This window comes from Buteo buteo, chromosome 28 (assembly GCF_964188355.1).
Source record: "Buteo buteo chromosome 28, bButBut1.hap1.1, whole genome shotgun sequence".
NCBI lineage: Eukaryota > Metazoa > Chordata > Aves > Accipitriformes > Accipitridae > Buteo > Buteo buteo.
Window position 1 is genome coordinate 2,055,374 of NC_134198.1, and position 21,912 is coordinate 2,077,285.

General features: G+C 38.9%; 1 protein-coding gene across 1 annotated transcript in view; it reads left to right on the plus strand.

Moving 5' to 3' along the window:
* The window catches only part of LRIG3 (leucine rich repeats and immunoglobulin like domains 3), a 43,619-nt gene extending 23,704 nt beyond the window's left edge, over positions 1–19,915 (plus strand). Inside the window, exons 6-19 of the mRNA XM_075059058.1 lie at positions 1,644–1,787; positions 2,101–2,244; positions 2,668–2,811; positions 4,169–4,249; positions 4,923–4,994; positions 5,361–5,432; positions 8,027–8,190; positions 11,835–12,155; positions 12,685–12,966; positions 13,579–14,031; positions 14,242–14,400; positions 15,488–15,631; positions 15,718–15,993; positions 19,185–19,915. Of these exons, the coding sequence (XP_074915159.1) occupies positions 1,644–1,787; positions 2,101–2,244; positions 2,668–2,811; positions 4,169–4,249; positions 4,923–4,994; positions 5,361–5,432; positions 8,027–8,190; positions 11,835–12,155; positions 12,685–12,966; positions 13,579–14,031; positions 14,242–14,400; positions 15,488–15,631; positions 15,718–15,993; positions 19,185–19,429 (2,701 nt within the window). The 3' untranslated portion in view covers positions 19,430–19,915. The remainder of the gene's footprint in view (positions 1–1,643; positions 1,788–2,100; positions 2,245–2,667; positions 2,812–4,168; positions 4,250–4,922; positions 4,995–5,360; positions 5,433–8,026; positions 8,191–11,834; positions 12,156–12,684; positions 12,967–13,578; positions 14,032–14,241; positions 14,401–15,487; positions 15,632–15,717; positions 15,994–19,184) is intronic.
* Positions 19,916–21,912: the final 1,997 nt, after the last annotated feature.

Here is a 21,912-nt window from a genome sequence, read left to right on the forward strand (position 1 = left end):
TTTCCATATTAGGTAGTCAGGAGTTAAAAGTGATGAACTCTCTTAGGTTAACCTTGAAAGTAAAAGGTCATAAGAACAGTGAAGTGTTAGGATGCTCGACACATCTGGAAACAGTGACTGTGTCTTTTCTGTATACAAATGCGGGAAGAGTTTGACTCAAGCCTCAGTAGAAGAGTGTGAGAACAGTCCTGCAAAGCTCAGTATTTGATAATGATCTTAGTAGACTTTCTGATCTTCAGATTTAACTGAAGTTTTGGAAGTTGGTGATATTCTTGCCTAAAAAAGTTCTGCTCGTTCACAATTTAATCAATAGGCTGACCTAGTTTTGTTAGGTAGCTAATCTGCAATGAAGGCCAAAAATTGTGTTATCACCCAAAAGAAGTATTTGGAGGAGGAGTGGGTAAGAACTGAAGGCTGTTCTTCCTGACTGTTCTTCACTGCTTATGCACATTTAAACACAGGAGGAGGAGTAAGGTTCTCTGTTGGGTGTCTGTTATCAGGTAGGGTTCAGGTATTGGGCTGCCAGAGAGCAAAGCTGAACTCTTACAAGACTGAGACTCTGAAAAATAATTGTGGTATAATTATGGAGAGAGAATTATTTAGGCCCTTACATCCCATGGGGAAGTAAGTTTTGGAAGGAGAGTATTCTTCTTGGTTAGGTAGGATACAGACTGATAGATCTAAGACCTTCTTGAAGGGGCAGATGATTACTTGTATGAGGGCCTTTTCTGAGTGTTGTTTAATCCTGTCTCTTCATACTATAGATCAATTGTTGCTAAAAAATAAACTGCTTATTTTGCAAATGATGGCTAGTTTAAAATCCACTGTTATAAAAACAGTTAACATTGTTCTTTGTGCCTGTGTGAGGTTAGACTTCCCTTTTCACGTAGCTCAAAGTCAGAAAGCTGCTTGGGGCTCATGCAGGGTTTGGAGTTAAAAAGGACCAAAGCCAAGAAAGTGGTGTGGAGAGCAGGAAAATAGAAAATATTGAGTACTACTGTCACTGCAACTTGCTCTCCAGCTAATTATGCCTTATAACTCCCTTCCAGGATACACATAGGTCCCAGCTTCTGACCTAAGGGGTGTGTGTAGTGGCAGAAGGGTGAATGCCAAGACCGCTTGAGAAAGAGGGAAGAAACTATTTGTAACTAGTTGTGGAGAATGAGGGAGGAATGTGTAATGAACGCTTGGCTCCAGATTAAGAAAGGGAGGGATCACCCAGGGTATTTAATTTTGCCTAGTTATCACAACTAAAAATTTTAACTTTTTCTTTCTGACTGATTATTAATTGCAATTACAAGCTAACCCTTATGGCTCTACTGCTGGATAAACATCAGGAACTTGCTTTCACTTTTGAATTTGTGAACAGGTTTAACCATGACATTCTAGGTTACAGGGTTTCTTTAAATCTGAAAATCAAGGAACTACCAAGTACTTGTCCTCAATGTCAGAACAGCAGAATAGTGTTAGCATGGGTAAACATAGTGTGTTACAGTAAAATGTTTGATTTTTATTACATCTTGTCTCTGTTGTTTTATGTGCAAGAAAAGCATTTAAATAAGGTTTGTTTCCAGAGAGGGAAGAAAGGTTGTTGGCATGCAGGTGAACTTACTCTGCTGTAACTGTAAATTTTATTGATGCAGGGAGCTGAATCGCAACAAAATTAGAAAAATAGATGGGCTTACTTTCCAAGGACTTCCCGCTTTGAAATCATTAAAACTGCAGAGAAATGGCGTTACTAGGCTCATGGATGGCGCTTTCTGGGGATTGACCAACATGGAAGTCTTGTAAGTATCATCTTTTTTCTGATAACATATTAAGTAGAATTGCACAAAATCAATAGAATTGCGTGATAAAATTTAAAGATGTTTTTGAATTAAATTGTTCTAGTGTGGTTTGAAAAGCAGCAAGCAGTCATTGGTGAGTGTGTAGGACAGCACCTTCTGAATGCATGCATACAACTCTAAATGCAAATAGAGGCTGCAGCTATCTAGCCAGTATCATGAAGTCAGATGTGGACCTGTGGCAAAACATGCACGCTGTTGAGTTTCTGAACCTTATGTCTTTTATCTGTTTGTATGTGTTTGTGTGTGTTTGTAGGCAGCTGGACCATAACAACTTAACAGAGGTAACGAAAGGCTGGCTTTATGGCTTGCTGATGCTGCAGCAACTCCATCTCAGCCAAAATGCCATCAACAGGATCAGTCCTGATGCCTGGGAATTTTGCCAGAAACTCAGTGAGCTGTGAGTAGCTTTTATTCTATTCCAGTTTTGAAAGCCAGGTACATGCCAAAGCATGAGCTTCTTACCACTGATCTGTGAATTTTTCATAACAAAGTTTCCAAGGTGACAATAACTTTTTTGTATGTAAGACAGTTATATTTTGTTGAAAGAAGTTGAAGCCAACCGTGACTGCTTCATTTCACTGTGGCAGTTGTACTAAAGCTGTAACACTCATTTTCAAATGAAAGAAATTAATTTTGCAGTAATTTGTGAATTGTTGGAAACAGTACGCAAGCTGTGTGGTCAAAAATGGTGTAGTAGGTTTTGTGATAGTTGTAAGGGGGGAAAAAAACTTTCTCCCCACCTGAAAATTCACCTGGATTGAATTGAGTAATAAGCAGTGCAGGATAAACATTAGAATACGTTTTTTCCTTGAATTTGCAGAGATTTGACGTTCAATCACTTAGCAAGGTTAGATGATTCAAGCTTCGTTGGTTTAAGCGTGCTGGTTGGACTGTACATTGGAAACAACAAAGTAAATTACATTGCTGATTGTGCCTTCCGGGGACTTTCCAGTCTACAGACTCTGTAAGTTGACAAACTCAATTTTTAAGGTCAAAAACCTCAAGAAAAACCCTCCGTGTTTATAGTTTCTTTTTTTTTTTCCCCTTATGAAATATACAAGAACCTTTTGTTAACTTTCCCAGATCAGCGTGTGTTTTTCTTACAGTAGGGGGTTTTTTCAGAATAGTTGGGAGAGGGAGGACTTCCTCTTTTGTTAAGGCTGTGCACAATAGATGATGGTAATTATGATATGAACTTTAAGTAACATTGTTACGGGAAAGGCATGTCTCCATTCAAAGGCAGCAGGCAGCACTGCTACCCACAGCTTTAGGGATCTGGATCATAGTTTTGTCTTAACTGAATCAACGTTTTCCCTGATGGTGGAAATAAGACAAAACTCAAAACTGTTATTACTATGGATGCTGATGCTTGTCGTGACTGGGCAATTGCTTTAAGCATTTGAGCATTTTTTGAAATAGCATTTCTTAAGGGAAGGGGAAGAAAGAAGTAAACTAATTTATATTCCACTTCATTAAAATCTTCCAATTGCGTACCATTGACCCATCTGTTAGCCAGATGAATGAAATGATTGCCTTTCCCTCTAGGCTTTGAAAAGGGTGCTAACACTTTGCTGTCAGGGGTTTGCTCACATATTCACACTTTGTGCATGTAGCAAAGGTGCAGTTCAGAGGGGTGTATGCTATGTTTTTTAAGTATACAGAGAGATATAGATCATAAAGAGAGGAAGTCAGACTTGCAAGGTGTCTAGGAATTAAGTGTTAGACTTTTTATCCTAGATTTTTTTTTCTCCTCTAGCCCTACCCTGTTGATTCTTTGCTGACACACTGTTTTTTCACAAATCTCTAATCTGTTTATGCTTCACAGATAATTAAGCTAGTGTTGCGGATGGTGTATGATGTAAAAATGATTCACTTGTTAATAAATCTCTGTGTGTTAATATTAGGAACTTAAAAAGGCATGAGTGTATTTTGTTTCGAAGGGGCAACAGTTGATCCTTTCCCTTCCTGTGATGCTCCTTCTCTTATGATAGTCCTGTATCTGAATACCCTTGTAGGGGGATGTGGGTTTGTTTTCTAATGATTCTTAAAATTGTTGGGTTTGTGATCTTCTTAATTATCAGTGGAAAAAGTACTAATAGTCTTCAAAGTCTCTCACTAAAAATTAAAATGAAATAGCTAATAAGGAAAAGCTGCTCTTAAAAAGAAACAAACAAACAAACAAAACCCCCAAACAAACAAAACCAAACCTACCAGAAAGCTATCTTAGAATTTATTTTAAATAATACATGGTCTTGAAGAAGTATGTACCTTGTTCGTTTTAATAGCTCTTGTGGTTTGATTTCCTCTCCCCCCTTAAACAGGGATCTGAAAAACAATGAAATATCATGGACTATTGAAGATATGAATGGTGCCTTCTCTGGCTTAGATAAACTTAGGAAGCTGTGAGTATTGCTACAATATTTGTATCTCATCATTCCCTAAAAAAAAATAGCTTAGGTTGTGTGTGTTTCAAGGGACAAGCCCAACACTTAATGATGTTTTATTTTCCATAGCTGAGATGATTTTTTTTTTCCTCTCTTACCATTTTGTTCTCTATAAAACATTCCTTTTCTATAAAAGAAATTCCAGATTTTTTCAAGTCAAACTAATCTGAAATATTTTAGATATTACTGCTATTTATGGAAACATTTCTCAAAAGAATGAGGTTTTCACATAATAGGAAGTAATAAGTGCATTATATGACAAAGGCATAGTGACAGGGATGGTCTTTGATAAAGTAATGCAGCATCCAATGGAAGTGGCTTCATTGCATTGAAATTTTCAAATGCATATCTATGAAATAAAAAGATACTTATATGTATACATTTAGAATAATCCATATCACTGAACTGTACACATTAAATGTCTTCTGAAATCATTATAAAATCTAGATGTTTACTCAAGGGGAACAAATGAGTGTCTTTTAGAGGTGAGGTATTTTGCTGTATTGGGGAAGGTTGAATTGTGAATATTGGTCACAATTTAGAAATAAAATACCTAAAATGCAATTGTTCAGCTCAAAAAATGCTTCCATGTTACTGCATGTTTTTTGCATCATGTACTTATATTTTTCAGGATACTCCAAGGAAACAGGATTCGATCCATTACAAAGAAAGCATTTTCTGGTTTGGATGCACTTGAACATTTGTAAGTAGTAGAAATTCACGTTTAACCCCACACTGGAAAAAGTGAATTTTGATACTAATTGAAATAAAAGTAGGACTAGCAAGCTTTACTTATGACTTTGAATGAAATAAACTTACCCTGGTTGTTACTGTGATATTGAGAAGGTTCTTTTGTTTTGGAGTTATGCTGAATATGAATTTTGGAATTAATGCGGGAAGTGTTATGTATTAGGCATGCTATAGAACTCCTTAATCCTGTCTCTTCAGTTTTTGAGCTAGGGGATCCTTTGTATATCACTAGGGTAGCAAACTATTGAGTCTTAAATACATTCAGTTTAATAAATTACTCTTTCTGCCTCTAATGTTGTTTTTCTTTTTTTTTTCCTAGAGATCTAAGTAACAATGCAATTATGTCAGTTCAAGGAAATGCATTTTCACAAATGAAGAAACTCAAAGAATTGTAAGTTTCTATCTAAAGACATCACCTCTATTAAATACATAAATCCATATAAGTATATAAATAAAAGCCTTGTAAGATGTTGGCTGATGCAGTGATAAACTCCCACTGTAATCTCTCTGAAGTCATGTAAAAAGGGTATGTCAGTGTTTTGATTTTTTTGTTTTTTATGTGATGACTGTATTTAAGTGAGATAGTGTAGGATAGGAGGCATTCATTTTCTGCTACATTTGGTGTCTAGAGTCCTTATTTTAAATTGGCTGATCTCTAATAGGTATTAGATAAGGGAGACTTTGATGTAATGTGCTATAAGATCAGCAGTGCTATCACTGAGCTAAAGCTTACTGGACCAGTGAAATGCAGCGCTGTAATTCTTTTGTAAAGACCTGGTTGTCAGTGCTTGTAATTGGGTCCTTCTATCCTGTAGCAGCAAAGGGGCAGATCTTCAGAGAAGTCATGAAGCGGTCACTCAGAAGAGTGTATTCTTCTAGTGAGTTTTGGGAGGTTTTATGTCCTCTTACCTGCTGCTTCTGTTGATCAATGCAGAAAAATGCTGTCACTGTTCCCTGTGATTTGAGCACAGCTAATTCTTCCTCGAGCATATATCTTATGTCTCCTCTATTCATATAAGCCTTCTCTAGTCAGACCTGTTGTCCTGAGCTGCTCTGTGGATAATCTGGCAACAAACTAAGAATAACAAAAAGATGCTGCTCTCATTATGAGTAGAAATTGCTGGAAGCTTGTCTGGAGCTTTTAATTTGTGTTCTCCAGACTTCTATCAAGTATCACCCTAGCAGCTGGCTCTACTTCATCTTATGGTATTACTCCATGTTGGGTGCCACAGAGAAAGTAATGAGGAGCCTTGTGTATTTCATAGAACAGCTCAGGTTGGAAGGGACCTCAAAAGGTCATCTGGTCCAACCTTTTGTGGAAAAGGGAGCCTAGGCAAGATTATCTAGTACCCTCTCCAGTTGTGTCTTGAAAACCTCCAGTGTTGGAGACTCCACCACATCCCTGGGGAGGTTTTTCCAGTGTACGATTGTTCACACTGTAAAATATTTCTTTCTTGTATCAGGACAATATTCGGTTCATTCAAAGTTCGGTTTGATGTTACCCATATACTGGTGTAGCTGCAGCTGCTTTTAGAAAGCAGCAGCCATGCTTCTACCCGTAGCCAGGAGTTTTCTGCCTTTCCTTTTCCTTGAGTTGGATCTGGCTGTGTTGCTTGATTAGTTTGCTGAACTGACTCAGCCATCTGCAGGGCAATTGCTAGTTTTGGCACAAGAGAAGTGTTGGGAGCACAGTGCTGACAATTAGGGATTGATACAGATCCTATGAAGAGTGATCAAATGTGATGAAATGACTGGCTAATGCTGTTCCAGGACGTGTAAGATGCTACAAGATACCAGACTCTGAACACTTCAATGAAATAACTATTCAAGATTTGTTGGGGGTATTTTTCTGTGCTTTTCTTGAAACACCTGGTAGACATCCATTATATCTGAGGAAGATGTAGACAGATGGTAGAAAGTACTTTCCCAGAAGTAAGATTCTTTAGTATAAATTCCCATCTAGTAATTTTATTCTGCAGCCCCTAGAGAGTAAATCTGAAAATAATATGACGGATACCCACTGTATCAGGGTGGCAAAAAATGCTGTGTTTTCTCTGCCTCCTAAGAATAGCAAGAATGCCCCTAGAACTTCAGTGAGAGATGACCTGTTTCATCTCAGTGTGAACTGATGAGCTGGCATCCCTAGGTTTTATCCATGCAATGTTAGTGTGAAAAAAGAGCACAGAGACACTCTTCCTTTTCTTCAAGAAAAAAATCAAGAATTTGTATGTCTTCATTTATCTTTGAAGCTATTTCTCTCCCTGGATCCATAAATTATTTTTGCTTTTCCTCCAAGAACAGGTAAGATTTGAAGAGAGGAATTTTATTACTGACTGTGTTTTTAAATACCTTTTTAAAGGGTGATTCTGAGTTTTCATCCAAAGCTGAGAACTCTTCCTGCTTCAACTCCTGATTCTAGATGCTTCACAGAATATCGCTTTGCTTCCTCATTTTTTCCCCTTCTGCGAATGTAGCTATTCGCATAGGTTACATAAGCTGATAACCATTTCTGCATTTGTTATTTCAGCACTTGACTATTCTTCATCTCCCAACTCCCCTTTTTAAATATCTTCTCCAAGATAAATTCTGACTGAAATGGAAATGAGGGAATGAAATTGTCTCAGAATTTTTTGATGTTAGCTTCCAGATTGCCTCCCTTCTGGACTATTCTCCTACGTGCCCATTCTGTGTGTCCTACTGCTGACTGTAGTTTTGTACCCAAGACACTACAAACATGCCTGACTGCCCATACTCATATTCGTAGTAGAAGCTGGGAGTTCAGGATAACATGTCTGCTTTGTAGAATGGTAGGAGTCATGACAATGGTGTCACCACATCTGAGCTAAATAATATTGCTGTCTTTCTTTTGTGATATATGGATTTAGCCTAAAAATTTAGTTTTGTTACTGATGTGGTCATATAGATCTGTGTTACAAACAGAAAAAAACAAGCAGACAGGCTTTGAATGTAATTGCTTTTTCTTAGGCATTTAAACACATCGAGTCTCTTGTGTGACTGCCAGTTAAAATGGCTACCACAGTGGATGTCAGAGAACAACTTTCAGAGCTTTGTAAATGCCAGTTGTGCCCATCCTCAGCTGCTAAAAGGGAGAAGTATTTTTGCTGTCAGCCTGGATGGGTTTGTCTGTGGTAAGTATAGCCTCTATTCCTCATTCCATAGAACAAATTTTGCTGAATGCATTGATTTTTGTTGTGGTTTCTTTGCTATGTTTTGATTTCTCTAACAAAATGGAGAGGATTTAATATTTGTTACCATTTCCTTCTCTGTTCCCAACTGTGATGTAGATGCTCAAAGCTTGTGGCTTTGTACAGGATGGGGAGTGGTGGTTTTCTGAGTTTTATTTCACGTACAGCTTGCTTACATAGTACATAGCACAGCGTGCAATGGAAAGCTCAATAGTTTGTGATGGTAAATGTATATGCCTCTAGATTCAAAAGATGGATATTGTTTAGATAACTGCCACTTTTAAGTGAGACATATTTTGGCAAACTGAGGATGCAATTTTTGGTTTTGATGATTTGTAAATTATTTTCATGCTTTATCAGTCTTGAGGTTGTTCCAGAGCTGAGAAAATGTGAAGGTAAGATAGCCATACTGGCCTCAGCTCTGACCATTTTTATGTGTGCTTGTTGTCTACTTTAAAAATTATTTGGACCATGTAAATTGTTGCCTGTATGTAAACTGTATTTTGAAACATGCAGTTACCACAGTTACGCTACTGATATGTTGTATTTCAGTATGCTAGATAGTAAATACTAATAAAATATTTTTACTTTGACTTGAAAATTTGAGATGATAGCATCCACCTTAAAAATGAAATTTCTCTATGTGTGTTTAGTAACACTGATTATCACCTATGTTATGTTCGCTATTGAAAACAAAGTGAAGCTAAGCATTCAGAGTAAAGATGTGCAAGTACTCTGATACATTAAATGCGAACTTTGAAAATATCAGGAAATTAAAAGCTAACTAGATTTCATATATTTTTGTTGTATACATTTTAGTTTTCTTACAAAAGAAAATTCAAACTTTATATGCTTTGGAGACAAAACAGTAACCATATTTGTCTTCTCAATAACTTTCCTCTCATAGCAAATACGACTGCTTAATTTTTACTGTTGCCACTCATTTAATGAGATTTCATGCCCTTTTTTCAGTGGGTAAGCAGGCACAGAATATAAAAGTATACAAAAATGTTGTTTTCTCCCTTCCTATTAGCAGTCAAATGTTTACTATATTAATCTTAAATGAGTAGGTGGTGCATAATCTAGCTACTGCTGAAAAGGAGAAGTTCACATAGTGCAGGAAATCACAGATTACTCAATAGCTAATGGAGTATATGTGAAGTATACATCCTTGTTTATGAGAAGCTCATTCTGGCAAGAAATTAAATTGGGGGATTTAAAGATATATCTCTTATTTGTTAAAACCACGGGGGATCGTGATCTTTCTTTTAGCTGCTGAATGCCACTTTTAATTAATTAATTTCAAAACCTTTAAGATATATTAGCAAAAAGAGATGTACTAAGAGTAAGTTGTTACATTTAACACGTAAAATAATTGTGATGTAGAAGTAACTAGAATCTCTCAATACAGTCAACGAGTGTTTCAGTGTTCATTAAATCTTTAAAGTGTGCCATCACTAGACGTTGGGGTGTACATACCTTGCCTTATAAGTTTACAATGGCCAGTTTTGCTTTTATAGAATTTTCAAGAGGAGAGTGCTAAGTCCTGTCTGAAATTAAAATAATCTATTACGTATAATTTACGTAAGTGTATAAATCCTCCACATCATGCCAAGTTACATTTTTGAAAGCAGCTAGGAGTGAGTCATCCTAAATTTGTTAAAAGAAAGCACGTGTTAGGCAAGGGTTCCATAACTGTGAAACTAAAAAAAAAAAAAAAATAAAAAAATAATCTGTGTAATCTGTGCTTCCTAAGATCATGTCTTTCAAGCTGAAACAAATCATGAGACATTTCTGTACTAAAGATAACTGTGGAAGAAAAATAGAATAGATGCTTTTTTCACCTGTATTTATTACTTCAGGTTAACAGTGATGCTAAAAGAGTACCATCTAGGTCATGAATAGCTTGTTTTCTATTACATAGTAGTCAAGTGGCTTCTACGTATAGTAGTCAGAGGGATTCTATTAAATGAGAAATATATTTCTCAGAGTGTATGCATCTGTGTGTATATGTGTTTATGTATTTGTGTGTATGTATGTGTGTGCACATTTCTGTGAGGCATGTATTCAAATACACTCTCGAAGTACTCCATTCTGACAAAACACATTGCCAGTCTTATCCTAGAGTGTTCTTCTGTATTCTGCAGTATCTGCTTATTTGAGTGACCTTTTCATCCCCTCTTCCTGCCAAATAATTAAGATTTAAAAATATTTTATTATTCCATTGATGGTACAGCTAAAACAGAATGAAATACGTTCTCCTGTCCTTTCGCAAGGCTAGTTTAAGTATTTACGGTGCTTTACTTAGTTATCCCTGCATGAGGTCAGTGAAAGTATCAACTCAATTTGCAAACGGTATAGTTTGTCATGGAGGACTTAAGGCATGGGCATGAAGCATGAAAACCACACGGCCTGGGAGATTGTTAAACCACATTGTAAAACCACACGGCCTGGGTGCACGCTGAGGGTCCCAGATCAGAGGATCCACGCTGCCCTGTCGCTGGAGTGCAGCTCCAGACTTGGAAGTGTTCTGCAGGCAGCTCAAGTTCAGGCTATCTGCACATCTCATTTTCTTTTGTAACACGCAGCGTGGAGGTTCCTCAAGGAAGTAGCGCGTTGACCCTGGTATGTTGTTCCCAAACAAGTGAGATGTGAGCAGGCAAAGGGGCTAGGTAAAACCTGGCTCTCTGCAGTGCAGGCAGGATCAGCAGTAAGGAGTGTTTGGGGCCTGCAGCTTTTCCTGAAGTCGCTGTGAAGTTTGGGCCTGTGTCTTTGTCAGGAGGTAGGAGACATCTTGAAAGTTGGGAATACACTAAGGCTTTTGCTTCTGGGAGGCCAAGCATTTAATTGCCCACTCCTTTTGTACCTGCAGTGTACACACAATTGACAGAATAAATAGCTCAGAAGGCAACTAATTCTGTAAACTCACAATATGGCACTTCGAAGGTAACTTTCCAATAGTAAAGGGACCTCCAGAAACTAACCTCTTGAAAGTCTTGTGTGCTGCCCTGCTTAAGGGACCTTCAGCACTGCTGTGTTTGTGGACCAAACAGCCACAAATCACTGGAACAGTGACTTTTGTACGTGATTGGTTTTTGTGGGTATGGGGAAAACCCGTGACTTTAACTTGCAGTTTCTGATGGCAGAAGAACTATGCTTTCAATAAAGAAAAACTCACAGCAGCCTGAGGTATTGTGAAGATGAAGGGTAGGCTTCATGACTGACATTTAGAATAGTTCTTACGGATGTCACGGGGTAGTTCTTTCCTCTTTAGTGCTGCTGTTGAACAAACCGTACATACGATCTGCTTTAAATGTGCTTTCTCTTCAATAAGAGATGACTTGGCACACTAAACTCATAAATACGGCATCTTTAAATGCCCTAAGGCTAACGAAATTTAAAACAAAAGTATTGTGTATCCATTTTATAAATACTTATCTGACTCTTCTTTCAAACCTATAAAACAAGGCTTACAGACTTTTTCTAAAAAGAGTCCTCAGGCCTCACATACTTGGTTTTTGGTTGTTTTTTTTTTTTTTTCCCCCCCCTTTTCTTCCTCTGTGTTACTTTTTCTCCCTTCTGTGCAGATGATTTTCCTAAACCACAGATCACTGTCCAGCCAGAAACCCAGTCAGCAATCAAAGGCTCCAATTTGAGTTTTGTATGTTCGGCAGCCAGCAGCAGTGATTCCCCAATGACTTTTGCATGGAAGAAAGACAATGAATTACTGCAGGATGCTGAAATGGAGAATTATGCACACCTCCGGGCACAGGGTGGTGAAGTGATGGAGTACACTACCATCCTTCGGCTGCGCAATGTTGAATTCAGTAATGAAGGGAAATACCAGTGTGTTATTTCAAATCATTTTGGTTCATCCTACTCTGTCAAAGCCAAACTTACAGTAAACAGTAAGTATGTTACTTTTTGCTTGTGGACTTAAAGTAGAATGTTTTTAATCAAGATATATAAACATAGTTATTTCCATTCTCATAATCTTTTCTTTTAGAAGATCCCTTAATAAGCTGATATTATTTCTTAAAATATATCTGCTTCCAAGATCACCGTTCAGTTTTACATCTGGCCCCATTGTGCTGAACCATAGTATAGGAAAAACCAAATAACATACCCAATATGAAGTAATTCTGACAAAATCTATGTAATAAGATGGAAAAACATTAATCTTTTCTTCACAGGAGGTAAATAGTATACTCTTGTTTCAAGGTACTATGGAAAGGTCATGTAGGAGGCTGTTAGCAGAAATGAGGTTTTGGTCTAGGCCATCTCACATACTCCACAGCTCCCTCCCTTTTTCTTTGCTGGCTAGGTTGTGTGCTTCTCTGACATTTTTAGGCCCAAGGAGGGTGTTAAGAAAATGCTGTGCAATATGGGAAAAATATGTTTCATTTATTCATTTTGGTATCACTAACTTTCCTTTAGTGCTGCCTTCATTTACTAAGATCCCCATGGATTTAACCATTCGTGCTGGGGCAATGGCACGTTTGGAATGTGCTGCAGTTGGGCATCCCGTCCCACAGATTGCTTGGCAGAAAGATGGTGGAACAGATTTTCCTGCAGCGCGTAAGAGACGCATGCATGTCATGCCTGAAGATGACGTATTCTTTATTGTTGACGTAAAGATCGAGGATACAGGCGTTTATAGCTGTACAGCTCAAAACACTGCTGGAAGCATTTCAGCTAACGCAACGTTAACAGTACTAGGTAAGACATTGGGAATCCTTAATGGCATAATCTCCTTGAAGACCAAAACTATTGCTGAGCACTTTTAAATTGTCAGCTGATTAAAAATAGCAATGTTATGAAAGTGCTGTACAGAAATAAGAATATTCTGAAATAATTTGTATTGACACACAGTAATAGATTAGAAATATGTACTCCAGCTCACAGTCACTATTATGGTGCAAAATAATAAAAGTTAGTTATGTTTCTCAGTGTGTACACAGTGTCTGATATAAGGGAGGGTTGTGGGGCGGGCTGTTATTTTTGTTTAGAGACAGGAGATTTTGTTTAACTTTTAATTTCCTGATGTTTTGTTAACCATTTTTAATGTAGTTCTTTGTAATCTTGAGCCTGTATGATTTGGCCTTTTTACCTTCCAAGGTAATCAAGCGTCTAGGTCTGATCAATTGACAAGTAAACTGTAGGCTCTAAGTTTAAATTCCTGGAGTGTGTTTTTTCTGAGAATGAGAGTAAGCTTCATTAGACCTTACTGATGCATTTAATTTAGCTTTTCCTCTTGAGCTGTGAAGGAAAGGGACATGTTCCCATTCTTGCAAGGTCATTTAGAATATAAGGCTTATGCTTTCTTTTTAGAAACACCATCATTTTTGCGGCCTTTGCTGGATCGAACTGTAACAAAAGGTGAAACTGCAGTCTTGCAGTGTATTGCTGGTGGTAGCCCTCCGCCCCGACTGAACTGGACTAAGGATGACAGCCCTCTCGTGGTAACGGAAAGACATTTCTTTGCTGCAGGCAATCAGTTACTAATTATTGTGGATACAGATGTAGAAGATGCTGGGAAGTACACTTGTGAAATGTCTAATACACTTGGAACGGAGCGAGGCAACATCCGCCTTAATGTAATTCCTACTCCCACCTGTGATTCTCCTCAAAACATTGCCCCATCACTTGATGATGATGGATGGGCCACAGTTGGCATTGTGATCATAGCTGTGGTTTGCTGTGTGGTGGGCACTTCCTTGGTGTGGGTGGTCATCATCTACCACACCAGAAGGAGAAATGAAGATTGCAGCATCACAAATACAGGTGTGTAAACTGAAGGTTTTCCTTGAAAAGGAAGAAAAATGCTTGTGGTTGCTTTGCAATGACTTCATTGTAGGAACATTTGTGTGCTTTGAGTCACAGTCAGAAGAGTGAATTACTTGTTACCTTCAGCACTTTGCTGACAGGTTTAAAAACGCTTCTACGCACTCTGAAGTATGCTGATGGCTTTTTGTGTGTTTTGCTTCCCCACAGATGAAACAAATTTGCCTGCTGACATTCCAAGTTACCTGTCATCCCAGGGGACACTGGCTGAAAGGCAGGATGGATATGGTTCATCTGAAAACGGCAGTCATCATCAGTTCCTCACATCTTCTGTGGGAGGGTATTTCTTGCAGCAGAGGGACAGTAATGGTAGGTGTAAAATGTTAAGCAGATTTTCCATGTTGCTTGAGTAGCTGCATTTTGGCTATTGTCTTTCTAACTAATAGAAATAACACTAAAGAAACATCTTCATTAAAGTTTAAGAGAGGATGTGAAATATATTGCTTGGGATTGCTTCAGCGAGATAATAACGGAAACTTGGTTCTGTTCATCCAAATGACGTTATGGCCTCGCTTAAATCATGAAGTGTTTCTCTAGTTTCAAGGGTAAATTTAAACTGATGATCACATTTCCAAAACAAGAGTGTAAAAAAGGAATTACAACAGCATGTCTTCCTCTGTTATAGCTTGAAAAGGATCCTTTTAATAGAGTGTAGGCATGGATGGTAATACCAGTGTAACTTTAGTATAATATAACTGATTAAACTTTCCTGTTAGAAAAGTCATTAGGGTCAGAGTCAATAAAGGATTTAAGGTGACAGCAAGTTAAAAGCTGCAGTACTCAATACTGGCGCCTGAGAATCCAGAACATACCTGGGTTAGGGAGGAAAAGGCACCTTGTTGGGAAGGGGTTGGGGTCGAGATATAGGCAGGAGTGGGGGCAGGTGGGAATGGAGCAGTGGTGAGATAATTGTGCATTTGTAGGGTAGCGAGAGGAGCAGCTTTTTTGTGGAGCAAGAGCCACAGACCATGTCCACAGCTTTCAGGAACCATTGAGCTGAAAGTCAGTATAGCTGTTAGAGCAGCCAGTGACTTCCCTCAGATTCTTCCACCTGGGCCTTTCTTGTTAGCACTCTGTGCTCCAAAAGGGGGCTGTGTGACAGAGCATGAGCCTGGCTTCCAGTGCTTTAGAGGAAGGGAGTCTCTGGTTCTGAACCCTGTGGTTGGGTTTGTTCTGTTATCCAGGGACTGTATAATGAAGTCTCTGTCAAGCTAATTAATTGAACACTTGCTAGAGTTAGAATTCTCATCAAAAGGTTAGGTTAAACTTAAGCAAGCTCCAAATACTCTATGAAATTCAGTTGAACAGACAGGGTTCTTAACAAAACTTACTCAAGAAACTGTAAGCTGAAGCTTAAGAAAAGACCATATCCTGACACGTCAGTTTTATTTTTAAGGCATTTGCCATCTAGATAACGGCAGTGAAGCAGACTTGGAGGGTGTTGCAGATCCGTTCCTCTGCCACTATCTGGGGACTTCAGGGACTTTGTATTTAAAAGGAAACACGTATGGCTCTGAGGCCTTTGAAGCATACAGTGCAAGTAAGTTGAGGGGGTGAACGTTTCAGGCCTAATCTGATCTTGTGCTATGATGAATCTATATAAAAACAATTTTTCATTTTCTTTAGGTTGCAGCCCTGACCAAAGAACAGCATGCCTGGACCCTTATGAATCTGGATATTTAAAGAAAAAGGAATGCTATCAATACTCACCTCCACTGGAAGATCCTTTTGACCAGTGTGTTGGCATTATTGGGACGCAGGCTCCAAGCAGCAAATTGATTAACTCCGCTTATACTCAAAATGAAGGAACTGGACTAAAAAGCAAAAGTCTGAACTCGGACACATTTGATTTGAACAGAAGTTTGGAACCCTCATCTATTATCAGTAACAGCACTTTCATGGGTATGTTCTAGCTATTGGTTTTTATTCAAGCTGCTGGTATTCTTGCTGTCTCGTTTCCTACTTCCAACACTAAGCAAACCTGATTTCTCAGCTTTTTCTTTCCCACTCCTACAGTAGGTAATTCTGTAGTAGTGTTTTAAGTGCTTATATAGCTAGCGTTGTGGAAAAACTAATTCTGTGCAATTTTGCATGGGCTTCTTTTTGCATGTGTCCGTGAATTTAGTAAGATAATACAGCGTGTGGAATATAAATACTTTAGAAAGAAGGAGAGGAGAGACAGGAAGTAGCTGAGGAAAGACAGTTTGAGAGTTGTCCTTGATGTTTTGCATGTGTTCTTGTCTTGTTTTCTTCCTCCCTGAGTAACCTGTAGTACTGCAGTATCTATTTTTTAAGGCTCACACAACTGAACTGTGCATATAGGCTCACTCTCTCTCCACTGCAGTGCATGAGGACAGTTGGATGCCCCAGAACTCAGGGTGCCCTCTGGATCCTACCGGGAGTTAGCCAGGAGATGGGCCCTATCCTGTGTTGCAAAGGGAGCAGCTTGGGGCTTGGTCAGAAGCAGAACTGACATACATCAAAGGAGTCCTTAGGTCAAACGTGGTAGTCCAGTGAGGTGGTTCACCTCTGGGTGTAACTGTGAGCCCTCTTCTGCTTCTCGGGAAACCTGACTTCTGAGGACCATTAGGTCCAAAGTCCCAAATGTTTGAAGTTCAGGAACAGAAAAGTGATTGCAATGAAACTGCGTAGTGAGCATATTTAGATTACCAGGAGATCTTAATAGCTCACACTTACATGAAAATCTCTTCAGTGGTGTGATACTTCTCTTTTATCTTAATATAGCTGGCAGATACTTAAATACAGCTTAACAAACTTCAGGCATACCAGAAGTCTTGCCTGACAGGCAAAAGGTGTGCAAGGCCCCAGGAGGGCTCAGGGCAGGTGGGGAGACTTGAACCCCAGCATATGAGGACATACTGTGTAACACACTGAGCCAGAACTATTTACCATTTATTTAAGCTGCTGGTATTCTTGCTGTCTCGTTTCCTGCTTCCAACACTAAGCAAAACTGATTTCTCAGCTTTTTCTTTCCCACTCCTACAATAGGTAATTCTGTAGTAGCGTTTAAGTGCTCATAATACCATTTTATTTTATTTCAAAGTAAGGCACTGTGGCAAAATGCCCTCTCTACCCCTCCTTTGTCTTCTTTTCTCATGGTGTGTATGGCAAAAGAGTTCTGATGCTTAATTCCGGGTTTACAATTTTAATCCAGATTGCAGGGAGAGGTGGGAGGAAGGAGAAGAGCGTTGCTTTACCTTTGAAGCTCCCTAAATTTTGGGGGTTGGTTTGGTTGGTTGGTTTCAAACGCATATAAACCCACATACTGCTTTCATCCCTGTGACAGCTGAGCGCTCAGTGCAGCCCTGGTACTGTGGGTTGTCTCCCGGCTGGTGTGTCAGCATGGTTGATGGAGGGGACCTGGGGGAATGTGCATCACTGGGGTCTTTGTTCTCAGGGGGTGGGGAGGGAGGTACAAGCTCTGAAGTTTTCCCCCTTCGAAAGCCAGATGTTTGGACTGTAAAACGTTGCAGATGCCATGACATCTGGCAGAGGCCCTGGGACTACACACGGCCTCCTGGCTGTCTGCCACTATTGCTGTGGTGGGACTGTGCAGATAGGGCTTTCCACGTCTCCTGCAGAAAGTAGTTCTATTGTATGTGGGTCTACCCAGGAGTTAATGCAGGCTCGAGGGCTCGTATTCCCCCTTTCAGCCCTAAAAATCTATGCAGAGCTACTTTTTTCTGTCAGGTCTCTGAGCTACCGCCCAACCTTGCCTTGGATGCTTCATAATCATTAGCACTCTTCACTCAAAGAGCCTATGGTTAGATCTTGGAGGTGGTGGCTGTGGAAGACGTCTTGATAGATTTCTTGTCTCTAGTGGTGGATTCACTTCTTCAGCATCGTCTTCAAATTCAGCCCCCTTTTGCCTCTATAATCACAATGAAGACGACAGCTGGCGTTAACATCACTGTTGATGCGTGAGCCAGAAAGTTCACAGCTTGGATTTTTCTTTTCTTTTTTTTTAATACAGGATTCTTTTGTAGCTTTGGTGCTGTGAGGAACATCCTTTCATGTTGTGTTAGGAGCAAAATTGCTCTGCAAATCATTGATGCAAATATGGACCTTGTCCAAATCCATTTTTAGTAACTTCTCAGATTACAGTTTTACTTGAAACCTCTGCTTCTAGCAACTAAGCAAAACTAGAAGTATGGCTATTTGAGTGCAAAATTTGTTAATGATTGTAGTGTTATTAATAAAAACAGAGTTCTTCAAAATCAGCCTGTGGCACATTGTCCTCTGAAAATGAGTCTTTTGCGTGTCACTTACAGACACTGTGACTTGTGATGGCTGTATCTTTCTTCAGTGAAAAAAAGAGAAGGCCCTTTTTGCAGAGATGTTGATGCTAACACCTTCCCAATGGTGAAGAGTGACAGGCACACTAATTATTTTCTGGCTAGTGAACCAAGATAATTATTAATAAAGATTCAAGTGAAATGCCAAATGCTCTTTGGGCTACGTCTGTTCTAGCTAGATGCGGGCAAAGAGATGAAGAGGTGTGAATAGAGAATTTGGCTGGCGGGACCTTTATTATTAATGGGAGATGCTAGCCAGTAAAAGATTGTTTTAGCATTCACACTGCACAGTGGGAGGATGTTGTGTAACCTTATGCATGTTGGGTTTTTTCTTTTTTTAGTTTTTGCTGTACTGCATGGCAGATTTCATGTGCCATTAGTTCACTGAAGAACAAAGCAGGGAGACCGTTGTGACTTTTGCATTCGAAAGTGTCTTGTCATATGTTTGCAGTTTGGTCTGTGTGCCCACCTCCCCCCCTCACCACCCTCTCCAAAGAAAAATGGGCATGGGAGTAGTCCTGAAAACAGAAGTGATGAAGATGTGTGTGGCCATACATTGATTTTGGAAATGTTTTTAATGTCTCAGGTGGCAGAATCTTGCCTTATGCTGTGATCACATGGATGTTTTCTTTTAAAGGGTAAAAGTTAAGTAAAACCTCACTTTGATGAACTTCTGCTTGTGTCAATCCTTGGCTTACATTCTAATGTGCAGCCCTTAGTGAGACACAAAACTGTTAGCATCAGTATTTCTGTACTTACTCAGTTATTGTCTTTCAGGAACATTTGGAAAGCCTTTATGGAGGTCTCAGCTGGACTCTCTTTCAAGTTGTAGACAGCCAGCAAATTGCCAGCCAAAAACCTCCCGTAATAATCCTCATGCCTCGCTGGACTTTGATGCAGAGGCAGACGAAGATGGAAAGGAAAGGACAGTTTCTAGAGGAGAAAATAGCATTTATACTCACAAACAGTCCTTTGAAAACTTTAGGACTTCTACTTTCCCGTCCTGTGATTTGGAAACATAGCTCCTTTTGGACCTACCATTGATTTCTGGAACCAAAGAAATACTTTGACATACTACTACCTCAGTGTGGAATTTTATTTAAAAAGGGAATAAGGAAAGGAAGAAGGGAAGAAAGAAACCATGTGATGCTATGAATTCAGAACAAATAAATGCATTTTTATTCAAATAAAGCATAATTGCCAAAATGCTCTACTTTTTATACAGGGAAAACATTCCTTATAAAATACTATATTTCTAATTATTTTATAGCTTTGTTTTATGCAAATAATATCTTTTGTAAATTAACGGTGTAAATAATACAGCATATGTATTTCTATGTCAGACTTCCAGTTTATTGAAATGAGTAGTAAGCATTCTAATTTTGTACTGTTACTTGTACCTTTTTACAAATGGAAACTTCATGCTGTTTGCAGGTATCATGCATCTTATTTGCACATTACTTTTAATAAAATATGCTGCCATGTGGTCTCTGACCCACATTAGTGTATGAAGAATGAAAAGCGTGAATTATGTCTGTAGATAGTGTTGCATATGTAGGTGCTTTCTGTTGCATGTTTGCACCTTTATTTGACTAAAACTTGTATCTTTAGATTTACTGTGTTAAATCCCAAGTTCAGCTTCTAGAAGTGGGTGTGGTCCTGCCACAGCTACTGGTAGGGTGGGTTGAAGCTATTTGTGCCAAAATAAGTATGCAAATCTTCCACTGTGTGAATTCCCATTACCAGATGTGTGTGCACACGTTCTCAGTCTTCACGCACGCAGGGCTGTAGTGCCAACAGTCTGCCCATGCCTGTGTACACAGTGTATGTGTACATACATTTGGTGGAGGATATGCACAGGAGATGCACAAATCCCTGTCAAGCTATTTAGTGAAAGAAGAAAAAAGGCACTGGATGTCTGCCTGGCAGCATCACTCTTTTCTAAGTGGCTTGGTGCTAAGTGTTTGCCAAATATGCAGTGCGTGCCCCAGTCTTTGCTTTCCCATACCCTTTCTCCCTCTTTTTTGCTTCTGCAACCCCTTCCATGCCTGACATGAGAAGGTAATCCAAGTACAAGATAATGTTTTCTTTGGTTGAACTCATGCTTCTGTTCCTTACTCGGCTGCCCTTTTGTGGTTATAGATGAGATCTGTGCTTTATTCAATTGCTCAGTCAAGATCAGCAATTGTGAATTCTTGCTGGATTAAATTTATGGTAGTGTACCCAATACCTTTAACTATACGAAGTCAGAGAAAGAGGATTGCTTACTATAAAATGGTAATTAAAACTAAGTGAAAGCACTCTATTTTGTTATTCTATGTACAGATGCCTACGATTTTTAAAAAATGTGAATCCTGTCGTCATCACTGCATTAAACAGTAAGAGTCAAAATGGTTAATATTACAGGACATCAGCTTTTTAAATCTGCCTACTTTGAAGGTGCAAACTTACATGGTTGCCAAATAGCTTCTTTTAAACTAAACGAAAAGCAGCTGTTGGAGTAGGCCATCACAGACATCATGGCTAAAGCTAGAGCAAAGGTTTTGCTGCCTGCTGTAGCTGAGCTAAGGGGTTTTTGTTGTTTGTAGCCAGAAACCTGGTACCCAGATTGCAACGCAATTTCCCTTTAATTTAGGCGCCAGTATTAGAGACAGGAAGTTAATCCATCCTTAGTCACTGGTGGTCTAAGTGTAGAGAATGGATTTTGCGTGCTTTAGTTGATCATATTGCCAGATTTTCTGTCTCTGATTGTTAATTTGTCTTCATTGCTGCCAGATGTGCTGATGTGGTGACAGACATTGATATGGGTATTTGATTATAATTAAGTGCATTTTGAAAGAGATTAATTTTTCCCGAGTTAAGCACAAAGCTATAAGTCAATAAGGCAAGAAATCTTAAATTTGAGTCACTCAACTCTTTCTCCCTCCCCCAGTGACCCTAGCTTTTTTAGGGGGAGGAGAGCTGGGGGCCATGACAGCTTGTGTTTGTAACCAGATATTGCTTTTTGACATATCTAAAATACAACAAAAGTTAAAAACAGTAAGTACATCTTTCACTCTAGAATTAATGTTTATCCTTAAGACTCCATATTAAAGGTCCATCATGAAAAACAAGTTTAAATTTATTTTCTGTAGTGGGGGAAGGTTGGGAACAGTGGCAATGTCATTTTATTCCTTTTTCATCTTCTCCCTTAAATACTTTTGACTTGCTGTTGGATAGTATAAAGATCCTAATCTTTCAAGGACATGGATCTCTGTACCCAAATAAACGTGCAGGGTCAATGACTGAATTTTAAATGCTTCCCATGAAGTTTCATTTAGCATCCTAAAAATACGAATGACTTAAAATTTTATTTGATGCCTTAAATACCCAGAAATGGAAATGAATGCTGGAGTCCTCTTTTCTGCCAGTGTGAGTTTTCATGTTTAGTAAGTCGATTGTGCTTAAATACAGTGGCAATCTGTAAATTGCAAGATACTTACACTATCTTAATAGTTCTTTTTAA